This window comes from Thamnophis elegans, chromosome Z (genome assembly GCF_009769535.1).
Source record: "Thamnophis elegans isolate rThaEle1 chromosome Z, rThaEle1.pri, whole genome shotgun sequence".
NCBI classification, from domain to species: Eukaryota; Metazoa; Chordata; class Lepidosauria; order Squamata; family Colubridae; genus Thamnophis; species Thamnophis elegans.
This window is the reverse complement of record NC_045558.1, coordinates 27,800,433-27,826,355: the sequence shown is the minus strand read 5'-3', so window position 1 is coordinate 27,826,355 and position 25,923 is coordinate 27,800,433. Positions and strand designations below refer to the sequence as shown.

Sequence of the window (25,923 nt, the reverse complement as noted above, 5' to 3'; positions counted from 1 at the left end):
GATTTATTGATTAGATGTGATGAAGTAACTGACTCTTGGCAAGTATGTAGGCAGATATTCTCCATGATGATCTGATCCAATTCTTCCAATGGTATATCCATTGCCATTGTAATGAAGTCTAGTTGGCTTGCTAGTTTATTCTTTCCTTCTATCTACAACAGAGCTACCAAATTTCCAATATAATCAGCAAGCTGAAGGTTTGGGTTCTTTTTGCAAAATTCTTAAAAGACATACAAATGAGAGGGTTGTGCATAAAAATGGAAGGCTTGGCTCTATTGCTATCTTCTTCAAAAGCAATATTTTTAAATGCACACAAATGAATCCTGCTCTGTAGCTTGATGATTGCTCATCCTACTAACACTGTGCTTTTGCCTGCTGTCAATTCAATTAGAGAAGAAACAACAGGTCCTGGTATTCCACCAGTTGAAAGCACTCCAGGGACCTAATTTCCCAGAATTCCCCACCATTCTGGCCATTGTGAATATTGCAATTCATAACTCTAATGCATTTCGGGGGCTCCAGGTTCGCAAAACGCCTCATCAGTCTCAGCGCGGCTTGATGCCCAGTAGGCGCATGCCAAGTTGCAGCGACGCCCCTCCCTCCACCTCAGGAAGAGGCGGCAACGGCGACCCTGGTTGGGCTGGGCCGAAGCAGGGTAGGAGTTTCTTTAGTGCCCCGGATGAGGCCGGAAGAAGGAAAGCAGAAGGTAGGATCGAAGAACGAGGAGGTGAGGAAGAGAAAACATCGGCTTCGTGCTCTGACTCGGGCTCTCGGACTACTTTTCCCAAATTCCCGGCTGGGAATTCTGGGAGTTGTAGTTCCGGTGCATTAGGAGGAAAGAGGGTCGAGCGCTCGTCAGCAGAGGGCGCCCAGTTGTTACATTCCTTGGGTTGGAACTTGATGGGTCCGATCACTGAGACCTATTCGAAGATGGCCGCCCTTTGTTTCCGCTCTAGCTTACTCTCCCCCCCCCCCACCGCAACCAGGAGACGTTTCCGGTTGTAGTATTACGTCAGTTCGCAAAGTCTTTGTCCCCGGGAAAGACGGAAGAGGAGTCCACGTGGCTTCTCCAATAGGCTGTGATGGATACAAATACTCCACCCGTCCCTGGCCAGATGGATTATATAGGGATGGAATATTCATGATGGGCCTTAAAATGGGTCTCGGCAGCCTCTGTTAATGGGATTAGTCACAAGAGGATGATCTCCCAAAATAGCATCTTACGAAGGGTATGGGATTTTAGTCAGCAAAGCTGGAGGACGCCAGGGTCAGCAAGGCTGCATAGCAGGGTGGTTCTAAGTGAAAGGAGAGCGGGGAGGGGGGGTAATCTGGATTTAAACATTTATTTGAGTACATCATGGGCCCTTATGTCTTGCATCCTAGAGCTGCTCTTGGTGTGAAATGAAGAAATGGAATGTTTTGTTTGAAGCAGAGCGATAGAAATACAGAATCATTGTATTCTGCATTTACAATCATCTAATAAACTTTTAAAGCAAGCTAATATTTTCATAGTCTTTGTTTCCATGTTATTGATGCTCTGCTACTTATTTAAGTCTCTGGTTCTTTAAAAACTTAACAAGATTATTTTTACCAAGGTATTGGATTTCTCTAAAGTGTGCATGTAAGAGATGCCAGTTGATCAAAAGAAGTCAGCCCTCACCTGTAGGCAGATTACTCTGAATAAAAACTGAGGAGTATATAATAGCTTATGTTTAACAATATTAATATTCTTATCTATATGGAACACCAAGACTGATCCTAATAGATCATAGAAGCAGAATTAAGAAATATTCTGAAAGTTTGTTAAACTAGTCCTAACACTCTTATAGCCACTGAGTTTTAAATGTAATATGTACATGCAAATAATAGAAACTTAGCAAGAGCAGTAAGCAATAAAAGTCTTAATTAAAACACAGATAACTAACAATATAGATAATCCAGCTGGAAATAAGAAGAACATTGCTTGGACAATGTTCAAACTTTTTGGAGCCAGATCAAAACAAAGGCTGCAGGCATGCCAGAAATACTCCCTTATTGTTTATAAGAAATATCACCTTGTCCACAGTTGTTTCTTTTTAAGGACAACAGGGGCTATTCTGAGTTTCTTCCACTCTTTCTCCAGGGCTGAACAATCGCTTCATCTCTCACATTTCAAGGAGCATCATAGAGAAGAAGGCCTTTATAGTAGCTTCCTCTCTAATCTCTGCAAAAAGCCACTCAGAAAAGGTCCTTGGAAGACAAAAGTTAGGGACCTGGTAAATAATGTACTACAGGTAGTCCTCAATTTTGATGACAATTCAGCCCAAAATTTCTGATGCTAAGCAAAACAGTTAGGTGAGTTTTGCTCCATTTTACGATCTATCTTGCCACAGTTAAGTGAATTTGCAGTTAAATTAGTAACAAGGTTGTTAAGTAAATATGGCTTTCCCATTTTATCAAAAGATTGCAAAAAGTGATCATATGACCCCAGAACATTATAACCATCAAAAATTTCAGCCAGTTGCTGAATCTTGATCACATGATCATGGGGATGCTACAAAGGGTTTAAAGGGTTTTCAGTGCTGTAACTTTGAATTAACTTTGAATTGAACTAACAATGGTTTTAAATCTGCATTGCTTTCCCAATCTTGCCTGTGGGATATGGTATATTGGACTTATCCATATCAAGATGGTGGAAGCTACTGTGATAATTATTATTCCAGCCAAAGAACAATGGCACACTACATGCCATATCGTTGAAAATACGGGGCAAACCAAGGCTTGAAACGCAGTCATGTCATTCAATTTCATTTCAAGAGATAGAAGTTCTTTTTGTTGATTATTATTAGATTCACAGTCAGTTATATAGCACTGAAGAGAGATAACTTCTGTCGTAACCCAAAATCTGCAACTTTTCATATTCCACTTCTAGAGCTTGAGCTCATAGTACTGTATACTGAATAATGATTATGCTGGCTGGAGAATTATGGAACCGAAATCCACACATCTGGAGGGTTGACAGTGGGAAGAGAGCAGAGATATGTTTATTTGATTGCTCCAATTTGCAGTTTAGGGGCTAAAAGGAGACACAGTTTGGTCTAGTGGTTAAGGAACCAGGCTTAAAACATGGAGACCATGAGATCTGCTCTGCCTTAGTTGTGAAAGTCAATTGGGTGATGTTGCTGTCTAACTTCTTGGATAAGCAAAATGTTTTCAGAGGGAAAAAAAACCTAAGGAAGTTCAGTTGCCTTTTGAAAAAACACTTTGGGACTTTATAGGGTTGTGTGGAAAATATGAGGAAGAAGGTGTGATGGATATGTTCAATAGCAATAGCAATAGCAATAGCAGTAGACTTATATACCGCTTCATAGGGCTTTCAGCCCTCTCTAAGCGGTTTACAGAGAGTCAGCATATTGCCCCAACAATCCGGGTCCTCATTTTACCCACCTCGGAAGGATGGAAGGCTGAGTCAACCCTGAGCCGGTGAGATTTGAACCGCTGAACTGCTGATCTAGCAGTAGCCTGCAGTGCTGCATTTAACCACTGCGCCACCTCGGCTCTTACTGCCTTGAGTTATTTGAAATAAAATAAAGGGATACAAATAAATGAAAACATTCAAATATATGGTAATTGGAAATATTTCTTTTTTTTTTTTTGCAGAGTTCATAAACAAATTCTGCATGTAAAGCTTTTTGAACACCTGAAAGCACTGCATGGATATTAAGCATTATTTTTAAACACTGTAAGAAGAGTCGTGCTCAAGCTCCCAGGGGATTGATACACATATTTTTAGCAATAGTTAGCTGTAAAACTCAGATTAGCAACTGGCCGTTCCACATCTAATTTCATGCTATGTGATTTCAGTTGCCAGCTTCAGAGATAAAAAGCAAGTAAATCTGCAGTTTTAGTAACAAATGATTTGGGAAAAATAGAGTTGGGTTTTTGGCTCATCACTAATTCCTTTTCAAACTTTCCCTCCAGAAGAACTGATTTTATTGGTTAGTCTTAATTTGATCAGTTAGAAGTAAATTCTGTCTTGTGGACTTGTTTGACTAGAAGGCAGGATAGAAAATAAATTGTTAAATAAAAATCAAGATGTTCCATTGAGTGCAACATGCTTCTAGACATATCAAATAAATTGTAATATTATTTGAGTGTCTGAGTAGAAAATCAAAATATAAATGGAATTAGTGTAATAATAGAGAATATTACGTTACTCCATAAATTATGTGATACCATCCTATATCCTGTGTAATCATCAAGATGTAATGTGAAAAAGAAGCTTGTTAAATTTTAAAACTATTTCATCATTCTTTTGCTGAATATTAAATTTAATTCATATTGATTTTTTATCATGAAAAATGCCACTGGATAAATCTACACAACATACTAAACCATAAATCATGGTTAAAAACTGAAAAAAAATAATACAGCATGCTAAAATATAACCATACAACCTTATACTGCTTCACATTATATGTAAAACAAGACTTGTGGATAAAAGACATCTATTGATGGAAGACAATTACATTTCTTCAATAGACCTCCTGATATAACCATATTTATTGTCTGTGTGAAAAATTTATTAACATCTGATTTTGTTTTAAGCTTATTAAAAGCACATATTTGATGAAATAATACATTGCTATTACAGATGTTTCCATGAGTAAAAGGAAATATATTAGAGCTATGTCTATTTTCTGCAAATCTTACTGAAACCAGAGGTTGAGGAATATCTGAGGGCTACATTTAAAATGATGAGGTAAGTCTACTCTGGTTAATTAAAATGCAATGCATCAAGAAAAATTAGGTTGCAATTAGGTTGCAAAAATTAGGTTGAATACTGTCCTGTGGAAGTTAATTTATAATTCTGGCTGTATTGTACTGACACTGTTGTTTTCTATTATGATTCTGTGCAGCTCTCAATATCATTAGGAAAAAATACAGTGTTATATTTTTATAATTACTGCATTCTTCTTCAGGGCTATAAACAGCTACTGATGTGTTAGTCTACCAGGCCCTTGCATTGGCAACATGTCATAATGGAGTCAGGATTGATATTGTCCAATGATGGTATTATAAATCAGTAAATATGAACTCTGAGTATAGTGATGTTGCTTCTAGAATTAGTATGTCACACTACCCATGTTAAATAATAAGGTTTTATTTTAATTATTAGTTTATCCAATTTGATCTTGCTACAAAGTGAAATCTAACTGTTCAGAATAAGTATATAGAATATACCATATTGTGCACATGTTAAATGTGGCAGGGAGGAATACCCAAGGCTAGTCTAAGAAAGAAAATGTCTGAAAGAAGTTAATATTTAATGTCAGATATTGCACCTGAGGGGTAAAATTTTATTTATCAGAAATATAATGAGGTACTTTTTTCTTCAAGTTACTTACGGTATATTTTTAGATAAACTATATTGATGCTAAAGATGTTTATTAAACAATAATATTACAGGTAGTCCTTGACTTACAACAGTCAAGGACTTTTAATGACTATTCAAGGTTACAACGGCACTGAAAGAAGTGATGTATGACCGTTTTCTACACTTATTACCAGTGAAGCATCCCCATGGTCACATGATCAAAATTTGGGTGGTTGGTAACTGACTCATATTTTTGACTATTGCAGTTCCTTGGGGTTATGTGATCAGCTTTTGCAACAATCAAAGTCAATGGTGAAACCAGTTTCATTTAACCATATTACTAATGTAATAATTGCAATGATTCACTTAACAACAATAGCAAGAAAAGTCATAAAATGGGACAAAACTCACTTCAATGTTTCACTTAGCAACATAAATTATAGACTAAATTGTGGTCATCAGTCAAGGCCTACCTGAACTTTATGATTTAACTTAGCAAGCATGTGGAGATTTAATGATATCTTTACATGTGTGCAGCTGAATTTATTATAAATAAAGTATAACTTCAAAGAAAAATATTTCCAATTATTTTGCCCACACACTCCCAGCAAAGCCAGCTCTGTAGTAGTTAGTATTAAGTAACAATAGAATTGTTAGTTAAAATGAATATACCTAGTAACAATTAACAATAAAAACCATTGTATCATAATTGTGAAACATCAAATGAACTTGTAGAAGAAAATTGTACTTTATAAATCTCTTCTTTATTTCAAGAAATTATTTTAACTTGTTCCCATTTTTTAAACTTATAAATAAATTAACTTACTATTTAAATTTATAAGTGAAGTACAATATATATAAGTTTAAAATAAGTTATAAATCTAAAGTATTATGATTGTACCATAAAATGTTGTTATTGATTGATTAAATTTTTTTCTTTCTTTACTTTTATCTTAAGATTACAACATGCATTGGTCAACTGAAAGCAGAAGAGAAATATGAGTCCTTGTTAAATAACCTAGCGCACCCACCAGCTTTTACCAGTGTTCGGATAAACCACATTTGGGATCTGTGGAATATGTAAGACATCTGCTTTCCAAAGAGATCCAAAAGGTCCGTCCTTCATTTCCTTTACTTTGTTGTATATCTACTTATTAGTTAGTTGAGGATATAGGTATTCCTTGGCTTATGACCACAATTGAGGCTGGAATTTTTGCCATAAGTCGTTGTGGTCAGAGCCAATTTATGACATTTTTATGGTTGTTGTTAAGCAAATCACACAGTCATTAAGTGAATCCAGTTTTCCCAATGGGTGCTTTTTGCTATAAATTGTCAAAAGTTGCAAACTGCAATCACATGACTACAGCTGATCTTAAAGGGAAGCCAGTTGCCAAGAGCCCAAATTGTGATCATATTGTGATTATATTATATCATGGGGCAGTGGAACAATTATAAGTAATATTTTCCCATTAATTTTGAATCATAGTTAAACAACGATCGTAAGTTGAGCAATCAAGGGTGCCACATACAAAAAAGGCAAATTATAGTATACAATTTTAATAAGAATAATAAAAACTAATTGCAATTGCTAATGCTTTATTTAGAAGCTATGTTAAATATTGTGATGTTTGCATTTCAAAAAATCAGACAGATATTGTGTTGCTGGCATAGCCTGTAAGACGTTAAATAAATTGCATATAAATTAGAGTGAAAGAAAGCAACATCAAGAGAAAAGGTAAATGATGTTTTGGACTACTTGCAGCTCTAAACTCCTGCTGTGCATGCTGAGGCAGGCAAGAAATGGAGTTAGATTGTACCATTGATTTTTTTTTTTTTTTTAAAGAAAACTCTTGTTATGGCGAGTAAAGTAAAATTGGCTTTCCTCAGCCTATTATGCTTGGTAAACCTAAATCAGAGGCTTAGCAGACCAAAGAGGCACTGAATTTATAATTGTTTTCTGCAGCTCCAGAATACCTTATTTTAAGCCCTAATTCTACTAGTAGCACAATGTTTCCTTCTGATTCAAGGAATGGGATCTAAATTGTCACCTCAGAACTTTTTTTTCTTTTAAAAAAAGAGTTATACTTATCTTTCTTTCAGAGAACATTTGCTCTGTATTATTTGATCTGCAAAGCAGATGGTTATGTAATGCCAGGATATCTGCCTTGGCAAATCCTGCTTGTTTCTCTAGAGATAAATAAATAAATAAATAATGGACATTTCAGCATTTAGAGGGAGTCAGTGAAAAGCAATGATACGTTTAGAATCAGCTTATGCTAAAGCTTTCCTTAGTAGGCTACCATACAGTGAATGGTAAAAATAAGCAGCATTGGGTTTTTTTAAAAAAGAAATGCAACTATATTATTGCTTGCCTTCCCTTCCATTATTAAGAATCCCCAAAAGGGACACGATTGTTCATTTTGCTGTTAGACATATGCGAATCATTTAGTCTAATCTAAACCAAGATACTTAGCAGCATGCTACTTCTGTGTTTACTAATGTAAAGCATTCCTTCAACTGTCACTGTATGTACTGTACTGTCAACTGTAAATGAACTAGAATGTATTACATTACCCATCTTTCAGATATCCTTTTTGCACTTTGTGAATTTCTCTATAAAGAGAGGGACTTTGTCCAAATAGGAGTTTTCACAAGTGCAGAAAATGTAAGTGCTATTAACATTGGGCAAATTTCAAAGTATAATTCCATTTGGAAACCTACTTATTTTGGTAGGATATGAAGCAGATTAATAAATGTATTTTTGAATTCTGAAAGGAAGCATGTCATTGCAAGTTGTATGGTAGTGATATCCTCTGGGGGATCAAAATCTGCATAATACTGACTCTCTTGCAGACATTATATATAGTTACAGCCCCTACTTATCCGACCATAAATATTCTGTCTAATGAAATATTAGAGATAATATTATAACTATAATGTTCTTGCCTTTAACTTACAGCAATATGAAAATCTTAGTGTTCCAGTTCTACAGCATCCAGAACTTTCTGACATGTTACTTATTCCTGTTCTTGGACCCAGGTTTGTGTGTGTGTGTGTTTGTTTATATGTGTTTGTTTCTGTTTAATTTCATTCTAGGGAACTTCAACCATTCCTAGACCAATCCTGATTTTGAATATACAGCTGATACATGAAAAATATTTGCCCATTATCGCTGCTTATCAACATGAAATTAATAATATTCATTATTAATGAATATTAACATATTCATTTTAAACCATAACTTGATATGAAGGAGATAAATTGCAGGAAATCTTGAGCTTATGTGTTTGCCTTCCATGGATGATCCCTAACATTTCTTTGATAAAATCTGACATGCAGTTTCAAGCAGGTCAGATTCACAGCATGACTTTATACAGCTTTTGCATGCTCGGACAAAAGGTAAACAAAAGATAATTTGAAATATTTTTATCCTATTTAAAACAGCTTATTTATCAATAACTTTGATTTTTTTTTTATAATTATCTCTCTACTGGAGGAGGAAAGGAAAGCATCTGAAATCTCTTTCTCTAGAATGTCAGTGTTTTAATATTTAATATTTATTTTTCTGTGATGCTTGATGGGGGAAAATTGCAATTACTAGCAATTTGCAGAGCTTTGGATTGGATTATGAAGAAGTGCTTCAGAACACAAAAGAACGCTAATGCAGCACCTGCCTGAAAGTCATTAAAGCATTAAAGCACCTCAATCTTTTTTTAGGATTGCTTGACTCTGATAGACATCCTGCAGCTGCTGTAATAAGTCTCAGATAGATGCTGTGTTTGTTCTACCATGTATTCTGAAACAGCAATCCCCAACTTTTCCCAGACTGGCAGTGGTGGCAGCAATTGGGAGCAGGAGATGGTTTGCAAGCTCAACCTGAATCCCATGTATGCACAATGAAGCTTCACATGCTCACCTGCCGTTTACATGGCCCAGTTTCTCAACAGGCCATGGGCTGGTACTGATCCACAGCCCAGAAATTGGGGTCTACTATTTTGAAGAATCTTCACGAAATCAAAACAGGAGCTCTATGTGATTATATTTCAGACATCTAGAAACAGATCATATGTGTGATCTATCAATAATGTGGCCTTTCTAAATGTTACTTCTTTTTAGATAACTCCTTAGTTTTATGAAACTCATATTTACATTCTTTAATGTGGCTTTTACATACAATTATTAAAGTTGCAACTTTAAAATCGAAAGGCTTCATATAAAATTAAAAATCTAGAAAACAAATGCACTGTCAGTAAATAGGAAAAAAAGAATGCTTGCTGTGGGTGGGAGTGGGAAGTGGTCAAGTTGGCTTTTTTAAATAGTAATATTAATAAACTAATTTTATTTAATATCATTTTTCCATTACAGAAAGGATCTGCAAAGATTGCCAAATGAAGTAATTGTTGATGCCCAGTGTGGAAGTGCAGTGCTTCGTGGAGCACATGTTTATGCTCCTGGGATTATATCCGCTTCAAAATGTAAGAGTGATTGTGTATATTTAATGAATATTTTATTATGGTCATTGTGTAGAATTGAAAACAAAATAAGTTAAATATAAAGTAAAAACAAAATAGAATAAATTATTACAATGGTGGGTGGGCTCATTAAAGTCGGCCTAATTTTACAGGCAGCATAACAAAATGAAGCTACATTCAAGGAGAGTGACTGATACTGTTCTGGTAACTACTGCACATAAAACAAGGTTAGAATTTGCCAGCTGTTTTAACTGGGAAAGAACTTGTAAGATGGCAGGAACGAGCTGTAGTTTATTTATTTTTATTTTACTTACTTAGTTCGTCAAACATGTACGAGATAACAAGTATAAGTATAAACAAGGACATGAACACAGGAAATGGGTATAAATAAAGGAACAATAGGACAGGCACAGTAGCACGCTGGTGCACTTATGCACGCCCCTATAGACCTCTTAGGAATGGGGTGAAGTCCACGATAGACAGTTTAAGGTTGAAGCTGTAGGTATTTGAGGATGTAACAACAGAGTCAGGTAGAGCATTCCAGGCATTGACCACTCTGTTGCTGAAGTCATATTTCTGCAATTGAGTTTGGAGCAGTTTACTTTTCAACACCTCTAGCCCACAGGAGCAGTCTCAAATCATAGAAGATTTGGTCTATATTTATAATAAATATATATGTATAGAGGAAATAGAAAACTGTTTAAGCGTTAAAATATGTTTTCCCTTTTTAATATAGCTTTCATCTTGTGTTTTTTTGTATTTGTATCCCATTGTGGCCAAGTATTAATTTATTAATGTTAACACTAAATTTTCAACCATCTCCCCACCAATACCCATTTCATCACTCTTTCCATATATATTTTCTCATGCCTATTTAATTATGAACCATCAAGTCGGTTCACATAGATACATTTTCTCTAGGAAAATGTGACTCCAATCTATTCCTTCAAGTATTTCAACAATCTAGTAGCCGTGGTGGCGCAGTGGTTAGAATGCAGCATTGCAAGCTAATTCACTGCTAACTGCCAGGAGTTTGATCCTGACTGACTCAAGGTTAACTCAGCCTTCTATCCTTCCGAGGTCAGTAAAATGAGGACCCAGATTGTTGAGGGCAATGTGCTGACACTGTGAACTGCTTAGAGAGGGCTGTAAAGCACTATGAAGTTTTATATAAGTCTTACTGCTGTTGCTACCTACCCATGGCTGGTCACCTCTTCTCTTTTCTTCAAGTTTCCCAGCATGGACCACTTCTGAAATTTAAGTTTTCATGATAGGGTTGAAGTAAAGTAATTTGAATGTGGTCATTGATACCTTGATTTAGAACTCTGGATTGTTTTATTTTAGGATCCAGCTTTCTAGATTATCCACGGTATTCTCGAGTGTCTTTTCCAATACTACAGTTCAACAGTGTCAATATACTTTCTATCCTGCTTCTTCAATATCCATATGCCTATTTACAGCTTACTTATTTGTAGGCAATAGTGTGATGCAACCTGGACAGCTAGGCTCACAAATTTAGTATCTGAGCTTTATTGTGATCACATTTTCATACCCTGATTTAGATGAATGGTTCAGCCAAAATATTCTACCGTCCCTCTTTTCCCCTTTCATGTTAGAACATTAACAATTCTTGAGGATTAAACATAAGGATGTATTTCTTTAAAAAGTTATGTAAAAAAAATGCCAGGTCTGCATCTGGAATAGACATCAGTGATGTTTTTCCAGAACTTATCTTGATTCAAGCACATTCTTTTGGACGCATGGGGTTTGAGTATGTGGACTTCCAAAATCCCCAGTGAATGTCTGGATCTTTGTTCTTGAGCCAAGGCAAACAAAAATCTATAGATGTCTCTCCCTCTCTTTTCCCTAGTCATGAAAGCTGGCAGTATGGTTTCTGTGTACTCTGATATTGAAGGGAAATGCAAAAGAGGAGCCAAAGAGTTTTCCGGGAATAAAGTTTTCATTGGAAATGGGATTTCAGAATTGAGCCGCAATGAAATATTTACTTCTAATGGCCCATTGAAGTAAGTCAGAAGTATATAATCATGGTTGAAAATCTGTCCCAAATTGCTTATTTTAGTAGAAAGCTACGGTTATTTGTAAATCATCTCACTATCCAACTAATTTTGTTTTTTAACACATTGAAAGTATGTATACTTTAGCCCAAATTTCTGTTGGGTTTATTTCTCCAATGTTGAGGCTTTTCAACAACAAAAAAAATGAATATGAATCTGCCTGTTCTGAAAAAAGGTAATTTAGAAGTTAAAACCCAAGACGGCAGTTTCAGTAGTATACATTTATTCTTTGATAAATACCTTTGTAACTTTTTATGTTTTATGGAGTTGTCATCAGTCCTCTTGGTTTCCACTTTTGGTGTTCAAATATGAAAGGCACCATTGCAAGAGGATACTGTTGGGTTTTTCTTCTCTTCGATGAGCTTTCCAAAATGTTTGGGTTGGTAATAGAGGGTTAGGATGCTGAATTAAATAGCCTTTTGTTTTAAACATCAGTGCAAATGTATGGCTTTGGATATAAGTTGAAAAACTCATTACTTAGTCAAATAAATTATTCTCACATATCATCCTAAACCAAGAAATCTCATAGGAACTAATCTTCAAGGATCAGTTAAAGTGATAATGTTTTCAGATACTTATGATCTAGATTCTATGCTTCAGTAATACAGTAGACCATGGTTAACCACAGAGAGTACTTTTTATATAAGAATTTGTTGCAGCCTTGATAGTAATATAGGTTCAGTAATGACATGGCTAGATTAAGCAATTATTAAAATTGTTTTATTTTTTATATTATTAACATTAATAATTAAAATTAATGATGGAGTACAGATGGAGATTTTCTTTACTAGCAAACAAAAAAAAATTGAGTATGGTTAAGGCCTGAATAAAAAGAGTCAGATGATAGCCACTGTAGTAGTAGAATCATATAAGTTTAGGGTAGCAAAACATTGAAAGATAGTTCCCAAAAGCTTGCACTTTTTATTAAAACAAGTTGAAAAAGATGCTACTAGATTCCTTCCAGTGGTACCCTATTATTATTATTCCATACCTTTGGTTAAATGGTTAAATATTAATAAATATTTATGAAGATTATCAAAAATTATATATACAGTAGTTATTGAATTTATTCAGAATTTTTTTTATCAAGATGTAGCTTTGGAATAATTTTATTGATTTAAAAAGCTCTGGGACATTCTTTACTTGAACCATGCTATGTTTTTCAGCCAAATTAATAAATGTATCAGGAATAATATATGCTTCACTGTTGATATACTCAGATTGCAACAATTTAGTATGCCCCTATTTATAGGGTTCTAACTATTCTGCCCAGTATGAAGCATTTATTCATGTTCATTGCAGTTATTTATCAATTAACAGTACATTTTGATTTGTACTCCCCCTCTTTTTTGTGTGTTGTCTTTTTAAAAAATCTTAAGAATATTGAAATGTTTAGTCTATATTGTCCTAAAATAACTATGAAGACTTTCTTTGCAATGAGTAGTTAATTTTCTCTCATTTGTTTTCTTCAAGATGTTTCATTACCCAAACTAGGTAACATCATTGGTGATACCAGTAGTGACTGCTAGCAACTAACCCTGATGATGTTACTAGTTTGGGTAATAAAACGTCTGCAAGAAAGCAAGAAAGCTCAGAGAATACCAAGGACCCTTCATGTCAACCCTGAGGAACAAATATTCTCCTTTATTAATTTCCTTCACATAATATCCTTAGTTTTGGAAAGTGTTACAATTCTGGGTGGTTAGAAATTGTAGTATTGATTTAACCTATCTAACACAATTATTTTCATGTTATATTGTCGACTTGGAAAGGAATTCCATTCTTGTTGCATTCCACAACAGGAATGTAATAAGAGGTATAAACAGTCTACAGAAAATAAGAATTAGGAATTTCTTTAGAGGACAACAAATAGATATTGATCTGGAATTGATATAGACTCTGTTATGATAATTTCATCTTCTTCTTCATTATCATTAGCATTTGCATCCCACTTTTCTCTTAGAGTTCAAAGTAACTTTTGCAATCTTTTTCCTGATTCTTAATGCTACATGGATCCTGTTGGTTTTATTATGCTCAGGGAGTGACTGTAATCAGTTTTACAGATTGGATTATTTAACATAATTTCATGCTTTTAATGGTACAGAAACAACATTTTTAGAAATTTCCCTAGAGTTCTTGAATAATATGTTGGTGAGGGCATTTAATAAAATTATATAAATCAACCAACTAAACTACAAGCCACATTCCTATGGAAGAACATTATTTTGATATTATTAACAATGACAGCAGTCTGTTTTGAATTAAGTCACACCTAACAAACCCATTTGAGAGAAGACATTTTATACTAAGTTGGAAATATGTGGATTCCAAGGGCTTATCCTCTAATCAATGTTCCTGAAAGTAAAAACAGAATGTGTTAAATTAATAGCATGTATTATCTGATATTCCCCAATAAGTAACATACATTTAAATAATGTCAAACTAGAAATGGGGAGCAGACAATTTATTCATGTTCCTGTGTTATGTCTTTCAGAGGGCTGGGAATAAAAATGACTGAACCAATTTACCGTAGTCCCTCATTTGACAATATGTTATCCAGTTATATATTTTTACAGGTATGTTATATTCAAAATAAATACTATTTTCTGAACATTAAGGTTTCAGTACAGGGAGTCCTTGACTTACAGCAGTTCATTTAATGACCATTCAAACGGCACTGAAAAAAAATGACTTATGACCATATTTCACACTTATGACCATTGCAGCATCCTCATGGTCACATGATTTTAATTTGGATGCTTGACAGCTGATTCACATCTATGTTGATTGCAGTGTCCTGTGGTCATATGATCACCTTTTGCAACCTTCTGACAAGCAAAGTCAATGGAGAAACCAGATTCACTTAACAACTATGTTACTAATTTAAAAACTGCAGTGATTCATTTAACAAATGTGGTAAGAAAAGTTGTAAAATGGGGCAAAATTCACTTAACAAATTTCTCACTTAGCAACATAAATTTGGCGCTCAATTGTGGTTGTAAGTTGAGAATGACATCTACATTCCTGGGATCAAATAGACTGGCCGGATTCGCATATACTGCATAGCTATTGCTTAGACATATAGTGATATGGCTGAATTCATACCTCATGGTAAGTCAGAAACCATAGGCCATGTAAACTAATAAAAACCTTAACTTGAAATCCAAATATATTTATGATCAGATTGTAGCATTTTTATATTTGATATATTTGTTTGGGAATGAGCTGTATTTCCATTTTCTGTAGTGCTTCTTGTAAAATGCTTTGGTGTTTAGGATTTCCTTTTTTATTCCAGTTCAAAAGTTCAGGAAAGTATATCAGTTCATCATGATGTTTTTTTCAAGGTTTTCTTGCAGAAAACATCAGAATTGGGAAAACCACTTCTCCAATCCTTGCTGTAAAGTTCAAACTTTATGGAGAAAAGTAGAATTTAATATATTGTTGTGTCATTTGTACATTTAAAGTAACAATGAGACATTTCTCAATTTATTGTGTTCCCACCTAAAGTATTCACAAATCGCCAGGTGTTAATTTAAATTTTTTTTTAACCTTGCGATATAATCCATTGCAAGTTTACCAAGAACTTCATTTTCAGTATCAGTATAATCTACTGAAGTATTGTTGGTGAAATGATTGAATCTTTCGATACTTGGCATCCACCAGGATTTTGTTTCACATAATGTTAATTATTTTAAGTGCTTTTAATTCAAAATAAACCAAAATAAATCCTGCAAAAGATCAAGCATAATTCTTTTACTATTTCTAAGATTGTCGCTGGGTCTGATCTAGTGTCTATAAGCAGGCTTAGAAAATGAAAAAGGGGATGAGTGTATCCGAAGACTTGGTTTGGAAATATGGCGAGAGAGGGAGAAACAGAGCATACAGAATGGGAGAGGCTAGAGAATACCATGAGGAACAGTCTTATGAGACTGAGGGTAACCATATTCCCCACACCAACCATTTTGTTCAGGTACCTTTCTCATATGCATAAATTCTCAGTTATACCTACTCAGATTTTATCTACCAGTTAAGGACAAGAATATCTACCTGCCATAAGGAGAATGCTTGGATTTGGAACTTTCAGCATATATTGATTTATTAAACTTTTATATCACTTATCAACTCACAGCAGTTTATGTGATAGAGAAACATAGTTACAGCTGCCCAACAAAGGGCAACATCATATGTTAAAAGTTATAAAATAAGGATAGGAGCTAACCACAGGAGTCAGAACAAGTATCATCTACCTGTCAAAAACTCCGAGGAAGAGAAAATATTGACTTTAAAGGAATAGCTTCTTCTATCAAAAGACAGTTTAGAATCTTAGAAGAAAGGTCAGGCATAGATTCAGGAAAAAATATTCCAGTATTTTTGTGATCTCTGGGTTATTAAAATATTTTTTTACCACTTCCTTTGCTAGAATTTGCCCTCATCAATTGTGAGTTATGTTTTAAATCCTCAGTCAGGACAGAGAGTCTTGGACATGTGTGCTGCTCCCGGGGGCAAAACTACCCACCTTGCAACACTAATGCATGATGAGGTGAGTAACTCCCTCCTTTCCTTTCCTTCCCTTTTCTTTCTTTTCTTCCTTTTTCTTCCTTCCTTTCTCTTTCTCTATTTCTCTCTTCTTCCTTCCTTCTTTCTTCAAAGAAGCTTGCTTGTATTTTATTAGCTTATTTCACACATTGGCTGAAATTCACAGATAATTCAAAATAGCATAGCTTTCATACTTGAAATTTGTATATGCTTTCTAATTAAACAAGATATGTAGACTCACTAAAGGGACATTGATCTTGCTGAGTTACCACAAATCTACTAATACAAGAAATAAATACTAATGTGAAAATAGGCGTTTTTCTAACATATGCCCAGAAATATGTGAGGGGTATATATTTAATTAAAATTAAATGAGTTTAAGTTCAATTTCTCTCCCTGATTTGTTTCCCTTCCCCTCCATTTTTTGAATTTTGCCATATCCTACTTAAGCACATGCTGTCTATAAGCCATAAATAGCCATCCAGTGTAAAATACATTCTGGACTCTTACCTTGGAGAAAGAGTAGGCAGATTTTGACATAATAAAAATTTAGCAAAAATTATTGCAACTAAAAATGCCAGCAAACTAAGAACTTTTAAGTGGGCAATCCAATAAACTATGAGTTTATAGACTGATGGATAAGTCTTGGGATATAATCCGAGTTGGGTTGAATTGGTGACTCTTGAAGAAAGCTACCTAGTTTATTTATCTGCTTATTGGGCTGAGGTCCTTCCTAGGTTGTTAGCAGGGAAATTATTTGTGCTGTGGTGGTAGAGAAAGGGGGTGATGCCATTGGCCTTGAAGTAAGTGGTAGTGCACTCTCTCCTTTAGACTATTCCTGGATCCAGCCATTTGGTTAACTTGACCTGTCTCCAATCTTCCCATGCTAGTTGCAGATGCCCCTGGAAAAAAGTAGATTATCTAGTCCCATATCATTCAGTTTTCGGTATTTAGAATGGAATCAGTCTCAGTTGGACTTGCATATAATCTGTGGCAGACTTGGATAGAGGTAGTGTATTCTTTCTTGTGCTCCTTGATTTCATGGCAAGTTTTTATGCATTCAATCTTGGTATCCTGGATTTCGAATATTAGCAATTTGGAGCATTGTTTTACATGGTTCTCTTCCTACCTCCTGAGCCATTCTGATGTTGGCTGAAGAGGAATAGATTATACCCCAATCCCTCCTTTGTGGGATAGCATAGGGCTTCTTAACACTTTTTCCCCTCCTGTTCAACATATACAAGAAACCATTAGTTTACTGGCCAGTTGGAGTTCAGTATCATCAATCTGCTAATAATACCAGTTATATCTGTTGACTCCAGGCTGGCCTATTGAGCTGCCAAGATTCTGTCTCAATGCTTGAAGGCTGTTTGAGCTGCCAAGATTCTGTCTCAATGCTTGAAGGCTGTTTGGCCTGGATAGGGAGGGACATCAATGAAATCGATCAAAGCTATCAGGACCGAATGGTTGTGAATATTAGGTCAGCTAGATTTAGAAATTTTTCATTTTTACCCTTGGATGGAATTAGACTTTCTTATTCAAGGGTGACGTGCAATCTAGGGATACTCAGAGCTCTTACTTGATGTCAGTCTTGGCGAAGAGGGCCTTTGAACATCTCCATCAGTACTCAGTTGTATCCTTTCTTGGATCACGTGGATCTTCAGATAGTCACTCAAGTCTTTGTCCTTTCACAACTTGATTACTGCAATGCATTTTACATGGCGCTATCCTTGAAGATCACTTGGAAGTTTCAAAATGTAGCATCAATGTGTATAATCAGGAACATTGGTATGGCCATGTGATAACTCTACTGATGCAAAGTGTGCTGTTTGGCACTATGTGTCCAGTTAACTCATAGTTCTAATTATAACCTGGATGTACAGTAATATACATGTAATGCTGTTATGTTTAATGAACTGTTTAATTTTCCAGCATGGAGAAATTGACAGCACTCATAATACAATCCTGAAACATAGAAATAGTGTTCTACTTAAGTGTCTGTGTGGTGTTGCTTTTTTTTTTTAATCCATTTGCATTCCTAAGTGTGTAGTTATTAGTGCAACCACTTAACAGATCTCTCCACAGAGACTATTAACAGAGACTATTAACATGGAAAAATTATAGCTTGACCTATGTTAAAGTATTTGAATGAAATATATTACGTTGTCTTGGTGAAATTTGTGATGAGTAAACTGTAACACATTAAGTCAAGCATTGTCGCTTAAGAAATGAGGAATGATGTGATGACTCAAATAGATGGAGAAAGTCACATTTTTCAGATGCAGGCATCAATTGTTATTTGGAGCTATTTTTTCACATGTGTACTGAATTGGAGCTAAAGCAGATTATACATTGTGTAAATCTGGTGCTTTATGCATTGCTCTTTAGTTATCTGAAATTATGTATATTGACCTTTACGTTAGCAGTTTTAACAGCTATTTATGTCATTCAAAACTTTTGATTTTTAATTTTTAGGGGGAAGTGATAGCGCTGGACAAGATAGCGGACCGAGTGAAAAAGATTGAACAAAATGCTGCATTACTAAATTTGAATTGTATTAAAGCTTTTTGTTATGATGGTACCAAGGCGCTTACTGATAGCAAAATAGAGAATGGACAAGGTAATGTGACTTTTAACTATTGTTCATGGAATAAATTACAGGTTATGATATAAAGGTTAATTTGAATTTGATTTGGATGGCACAGTAAGATGCAATGTTTAAAATTATACACGTAGTCCTTGATTAACAAATCTAAGTGGGACTAGAATCTCTGTTTCTAAGTGATGTGGTCATTGAGCAAAGCATCACATGACTTCACTACTTAGAAACAATAGTTCTGGTAGCAATTGCACTTAGGATTATATACTGCCCTATAGGGCTTTACAGCACTCTATGGCGGTTTACAATGTAAAACATTATTTGCATATCCCCCCCCCCAACAATCTAGTTCTCATTTTACCAATCTTAAAAAAATGGAAGAGTGAATAAACCTTGAGCCCCATCAGAATTGAACTCTAGGCTGTGGGCAGAGTTAGCAGCAATTCTATATTTTAATCACTACACTACTAGGGCTCCTAGTAGTCTGGTAGTGTCACACACAGTTATTAGACTGAGGACTGTGCGCTATCAGGCAAGGACATCACACTTCTCTGCTGATGGCCTTCATGTAGCCTTATGAGACCTAGACTGGGCACACCTCAGCAGAAGAAGGTCAGCATGAAGGGTAAAGGCTGCAGAGGTAGGCATAGGTGGAGTGCTAGATAGCCAAAAGGGCAGACATGGGAAGGCAGGTATAGGTACGTAGGGTAATTAAGTGTATGCTGAAGTAATAAATGCTGATAGGCTGGCAAGCAATCAAATTTTGATTATATGACTGCAGAAGAGTTGCCAGCTGTAACTTCGAAGACCATTCTGATCTACCATTTGCTTAATAATACCAGCACGGTAACTTACCAAATGATCATTTATGAGGACTTGGTATGAAAATTTCTGAAGCTTACTAGCTTCATAGGAGCAACATGGACTACATGTTTGGAATACTGTTTGTCTTGCCCCCCCCCCTTCTGAATTGTGAGCTGCCCTGAGTCCCCCCAGGGAAAAGGGCGGCATACAAATAAAGGAAAACTAAACTAAACTAAACTACATAAGATGGAAAAAAAGTGAGAAAGAAGGATCTACTTTTGTTAAAGTTATATTGCATTTTTAATCATTGTGTAGTGCAGTTTGGTGGCTAAAGTAGGAAAATTACTTGTCCAACAGATCCTTAGAATGTCTTTTTAATGAACTTAATCTTTCCACATCAGTTGCTTCATAAACACATTTTGTCTTTCTACAAGATGTAACTTAAAATGTTAGTACTTAGATTCATTTTTCATCAATACAAGTGAAGTGTTGGTCTATTACACAGGATTTCAATACACATTAAATCTTGACTTCACATCATGATACAGATTTAAGGAGACTGGATCAACTTTTATACCAATTAAACAGGACACATTTTCTTGTTACATAGAAATAGAGTGGAAGGCAAAAGCAACTATAATTAAAATTTTGTAAGCTATCTGGAATCATCTATGCAGCTATAATATATAAATTTGTTTAATAAATAATAGTGATAAAAATTCCATCTAAATACAATGGCTATTTATAACAGTTAATTAAAAAGACTTTGAACCAATGCCAGTAGGGTTCAACTAGATTCTACTATATTAACTACATTGAATTGATATGATTTATGGAATTTTAATTAAGTTCTCAGAAATTTTCATTAATAACAATTGGTTATGTAAAACATGCAAACTATAGTCTTTGAAATTTTTCTTTTCTTTTTGCAGAAGGACCTCCATTCTTACCTGAGTCTTTCGACAGGATACTTCTTGATGCTCCATGCAGTGGAATGGGACAGAGGCCAAATTTGGCTTATTCATGGTCTTTAAAAGAAATAACTTCCTATCAGCCTTTGCAACGCAAGCTTTTTAGAGTGGTATGTTTAATAGTAAAAACTATAAAATAAAATATGAAGAAGATGGATGGTAGTTGTCAATTGATTGCTGGGTTATTTTAAAAGAAATAAATTTTATTAAAATTAATACAAGCGACTGTCAAACAGAGTTGATATAAGATTATGTCTGATAAACTTTTTCTCATATCCTTACATCAGAAATAATTTAGTTTCAGGAAACAAATTTGTTAAAAGAATTTTTTTCTTTTCTTTACCTTGGTTATATAACAATTTCTGAAAAAAGGGTATGAGGGAAAAATCAAGATATTTGCTGTAATAGTGCAATTGCAACTTCAACTGTTTATTTGTTCAGATGTCTTCTGTTGTCTATTGGAAGACATTGAGCCAAAATGAAAGTAAAGTCTTTCATACAAATCTTTAGAGAAGGTGTCTTCAGTTCTTCTTTTTCTCCTAAAGGAATCTGGGAATTATTGGATCATCCTCGGAGAATACCTCCTGGTAAATAATATTTACCATTCAATCACACGGTATTGCTAGAAAAGGTTGGATGCAAATAAGAGGCAGGGTTGTGGAGATATACACCAAATAGTAAGAATTCTTCACTTTCAGCCACATTTCTATGGTGGTTCCATTATGATTAGTAGCCATGAATCTTTGAACACCAATATTAGAATTAATGTGCATTGTGCCATTGACCTGTAGTGAAGCTTTTAAACTGCAGGTAATCCTTGACTTACAACCATAATTGACCCCAAAATTTCCATTGCTAAGTTAAATGAGTTGCATCCAATTGTGTGGCTTTTTCTGTCATTCTTGTTAAGAGACACACAGCAGTTCTTAAGCAAATCATGCATTTGTTAAGCTTCCCTCATTGAATTTGCTTGTCAGAAACAAGATGGGAAGGACATAAATAGTGATCACATTGTCACAGTGTATCTATCCCCAATTTTGATTATGTGGATTGTGTGAGAATCATTCATAAATCACTTTTTTCAGCACCATTCTAACTTCAAACAGTTCCTAAGTAAATGGTTGCAAATTGAGGATTATCTGTAATTTATATGTTTTAAAAATAGTGTTATTTGTGAAATACTGGCAAAAATTCTACGAAGTGAAAATCTGATTGTCATCCTAGGCAGTGCAACTGCTAAAGCCAGGGGGCATCCTAGTATATAGTACGTGCACAATTACCCTTTCTGAGAACGAAGAGCAAGTGGCTTGGGCACTAGAAACTTTTCCTTGCCTCCAACTTAAGTCACAGGTAAGAACAAACTTCTTTGTAAAATTTCATCTACGTAACTTTGCTTTCCACTTTTATATTACTTTGTCAGTTGAAAACATCTTGTGGAAGAATTCACCTGATTGCAATTACATTTTAGTAGCTAAAAAGATTGAGCTGATGTCAAGAAATATCTATTATGTTATCAAGAATCTATCATTTCTTTTGTTTTCTTTTTGGAGTTAACAAATTTATCCCGCTGCCTAGGAAAAATATATTTTGTAATTTTTAAACTCACTTCCATATTTTGCTTACATCTGTAGAGAGTCAGTTTGGTGTAGTGGTTAAAGCATCAGATGAGAAACCAGGAGTTCTACCCCCACCTTGGACACAAAGCCTGCAGGGTGACCTTAGGCTAGTCACTCTATCTCAATCCTAGAAGGGAGACAATGGCAAACCACTCAGAAAAAGCTTGCCAAAAAACCTGAAAGGACTTGTTCAGGCAGTCTCCAAGAATTAGAGAGTTTAAGGGGGGAAAAAATAGAAAGGAGCATTTGAGAAGGCATTAATTGTATATCTTGCTAAAAATCATGGTTTATCTCTGCACACAACTAGAATGAACTTTTTTAGCCAACTTCCTGTCCTGAACAGCTAATCACATAATAATTCCTCAATTATTATGTGATTTCATAAAAAATGGTGTAGCATTTTTTAAACTTTAGAGATTGGGTGGGTTTTAAAACAAACTCTGCGTGGTTAAGAAGCTAACTTAGACTGAATGTTTTATTTCTTTTTGAACTTCACATTCTGTAAATTATACAAATGCTAAAATGAAATACTTTGGGAGGGAAAGTAAACAGTTCAATCTACTTTAGAAAGCTGAACTGTTTTTTGCTGGGGCTAGCTATATATGGTATCTTAGAGGGAAAAAAGCACACAATACTGCAATAGGCTTTTAGTATCAGGAAGAGTTTTATACAAAGCATGCCCAATCAATATTATATATTCCTGCTTTAAATTACTGTTGTTGAGGTATTGAATCTAGTAAGGCCAAGAAATGGATTTTGTACTTAATTTACTGAGCCTTAAAGAATTGCCTTTGCATTTTTAGTACCCAAATTAAAATCAGATTTTTCTTAAGCATATATATTTTAAGTATTAAAATTGACTTGCTAGATTAAATGAGATTAGTTCTATCACCACCACCACCTCCAGGCATGAAAACTGACTGAGTGACTTTGGGGGAACCCCTCTCAGTTATCCCAACCAATATCTAAGCGTAGTTGTGAGATGAATAGGAAGTAGGAGCATTGGGTATGTTGGTGACAAATAAAACAGTAAATGCAGAAGTTTAAAAAAAGCCTAATCCTGTATCTTCTACCTGCTTACTGGGGTGTGGACCCAGAACCTGCAAACTGGCCAGCTGCTGTAACATTCATCAGAATAGATCTGACAGTTCTTATTTTGCATACCAATTTTCCTCCTGCAAAAGAATTGAGAGTAGCAGGAGGGCAACTGAATTCTATGAGACATATTCCCATATAAGGGTCTATGCAACTGCGGACTAAGTTTTAGTACATTTTTGTTACTTAACATAGGAAATGGCTTCCACCTACAACAAAGGAACTCAAATTATTTTAGATGGCAACTTAATATAATCATGTCCCTTTTCATCTATATTTAATTTTTGCTATTAAATATAGATTTTTATGCTTTATTTTATTACATAGTATTTTATTGCAATGCTATTTTATTAGCATACTAATAACATGATATATATAGAAATAAACTGTACCTATTGAAAACAGTTTGGTTGGCATTAAACAGTTTGGTTGGTTTTCAATTATTTTCTTTACGGAGATTAATAGCAAGACAGTTTTCTGCCTTTAAAATATTCCAATAATGTTCTTGCAAAGGTAGAGCTAGTATGCTGACCTTTATAAATATCATCTTCTGTTTTAAGTTAAATAATGACCAAGCAAATAACCAATTGTTCCTTTTATTTTGCTCCCTAAAAGGAGCCCCATGTTGGCGGAGAAGGCATGATGGGAGCTGGACTGTCACCTGAGCAGCTGAAACTGCTACAGAGATTTGATCCATCTGAAATTATTTTGCAGGGAATTGACTGTTATTCTTTGCAAAATGTCAACTTTGAGGATTTGATACGCCTGGCAAACAAAGACTGTATAGGATTTTTTATTGCAAAATTTATAAAAGTGCAGTGAAAATTGCTTTATACATCAATGTAAATAAATCTATGCTTTCTTTTTAGCCTTTGGAGTGTTCCAAACTGCTTTGTGCTCCAGCTATGTTGCTAAGCCAACAGTCTGACGACATAGTTGCTATAGCAGCAGTAAAATCAGCCAGCTGTTTCTCCTGGGAGAAATCCTCAGGTTGGAGAAACAAGTCTAAGGAAATGGGCCATTTCAATTTGGAAAGTTTCAAGTTTCATTTGGTTTTACATTTAACAACAGATCACTAATTATGGAAACTTGTTTGCTCAGTTTGCCCATATGGTTTTGTTTACTATCACACACAGTAGCAATCTTACTTTCAAACTACTGAGTTCAAAATAAAGTTTGAATGGATTTTAATAAACTTTATGACCCTGACCCATGGGCTAGATTTGTCACACTCTAGCCACGCCCATACCTGGTTTAGCAAAGGGGGGGAAGTCCTGATACATCATGTGATGCCACCGTAATGACGCGAGTTTGACACCCCTGCTTTATAAAATCTAACAGATTGCTTTTGAAAAACAATTTTATAATATTAAAGAATTTCATTTAATCAGAACTGGTATTAAGTGAGCATCTGACTGCTAATTATTATGATTAATTTGAGAGCTTTATAAATGCTTCTCCACAAAATTATGTGTTTTGCTTGGGTCTACCAGCACAACAGTGCATGTTCACTTATGATATCAGGAATGCTAACTGTTCAAACATCAGATATGTTGTATTTGATTCGGGCGCAGAACCAAAGAAGAAATACTGAGATGAAGCAACAAGGGAAATCCTCTAAATACTCATGTCCTTCTTAAATTTTAGTTTCCCTTTAAAACCATTGGTGATTTTTGCCATGTTGGAGATAAAGCAATTGTACAATTGTGTATGCATTGTATGAAAAACTCTCCACTAAGACCCAGTGTTTTAGTGCTTGTATTTTAATATGTTTATGTGTCAACATTACCCACATCAAGTTTAATTTTATTGTTCTTATTTATGGTCTCCTTATCTATTTTAGCAGCCCCCCCTCAAATATAAGGAAGTTGACTAGTTTCATACTGTATCATTTTGGTTACACTTTTTCAAGTTTTATGATCCTTTTTTTGACAAACAGGAATAAGAATAGCAGACTTGCATCTTTTATTTATAAAAGGTTTTAATTATAATGTCCTACTAAAATCTTGCTATCTAATGTTGGGCAAGGGAATAGAGTTTTGTAATATATGCTTATGTGATTTAAAAAATTGCAGAATTTGGAGTAAAGTTATAAAAATATCTCAAATATCTGCAACAAAAATAGGCGTTGGATACTAGTTGAAAAGCGATAGAAAAATAGAACAATTAGAAACATTAATCTGTTTCCTTATGGAAGTAAAATAGAAATAAGGGGACAGAATGCTTGGAATCACTTGTTCAGGGATAAAGTAATGTGGGCTTACAGATATTCAACTTCAACTCATAATGTTTGCTGCAATTTTTCCACATAGTGTAATCTCTTACCTATAAATAGTGAATAGAGCAATATAAAAAAAACCTAAAGTATAATCTGATTTATGTTAGTTGATATATCTGAT

General features: G+C 34.8%; 1 protein-coding gene across 1 annotated transcript; it reads left to right on the top strand.

Moving 5' to 3' along the window:
- Window positions 1-532: 532 nt before the first annotated feature.
- Window positions 533-25,328, top strand: NSUN6 (NOP2/Sun RNA methyltransferase 6). The gene is given in 12 exon segments (XM_032237268.1): window positions 533-727; window positions 6,315-6,417; window positions 6,420-6,469; window positions 8,316-8,395; window positions 9,722-9,831; window positions 11,699-11,852; window positions 14,398-14,479; window positions 16,324-16,443; window positions 18,915-19,059; window positions 20,775-20,923; window positions 22,038-22,163; window positions 24,140-25,328. Coding segments are annotated over 12 exon segments (1,374 nt in total). The 5' UTR covers window positions 533-679; the 3' UTR covers window positions 24,347-25,328.
- The last annotated feature ends 595 nt before the right edge of the window (window positions 25,329-25,923 follow it).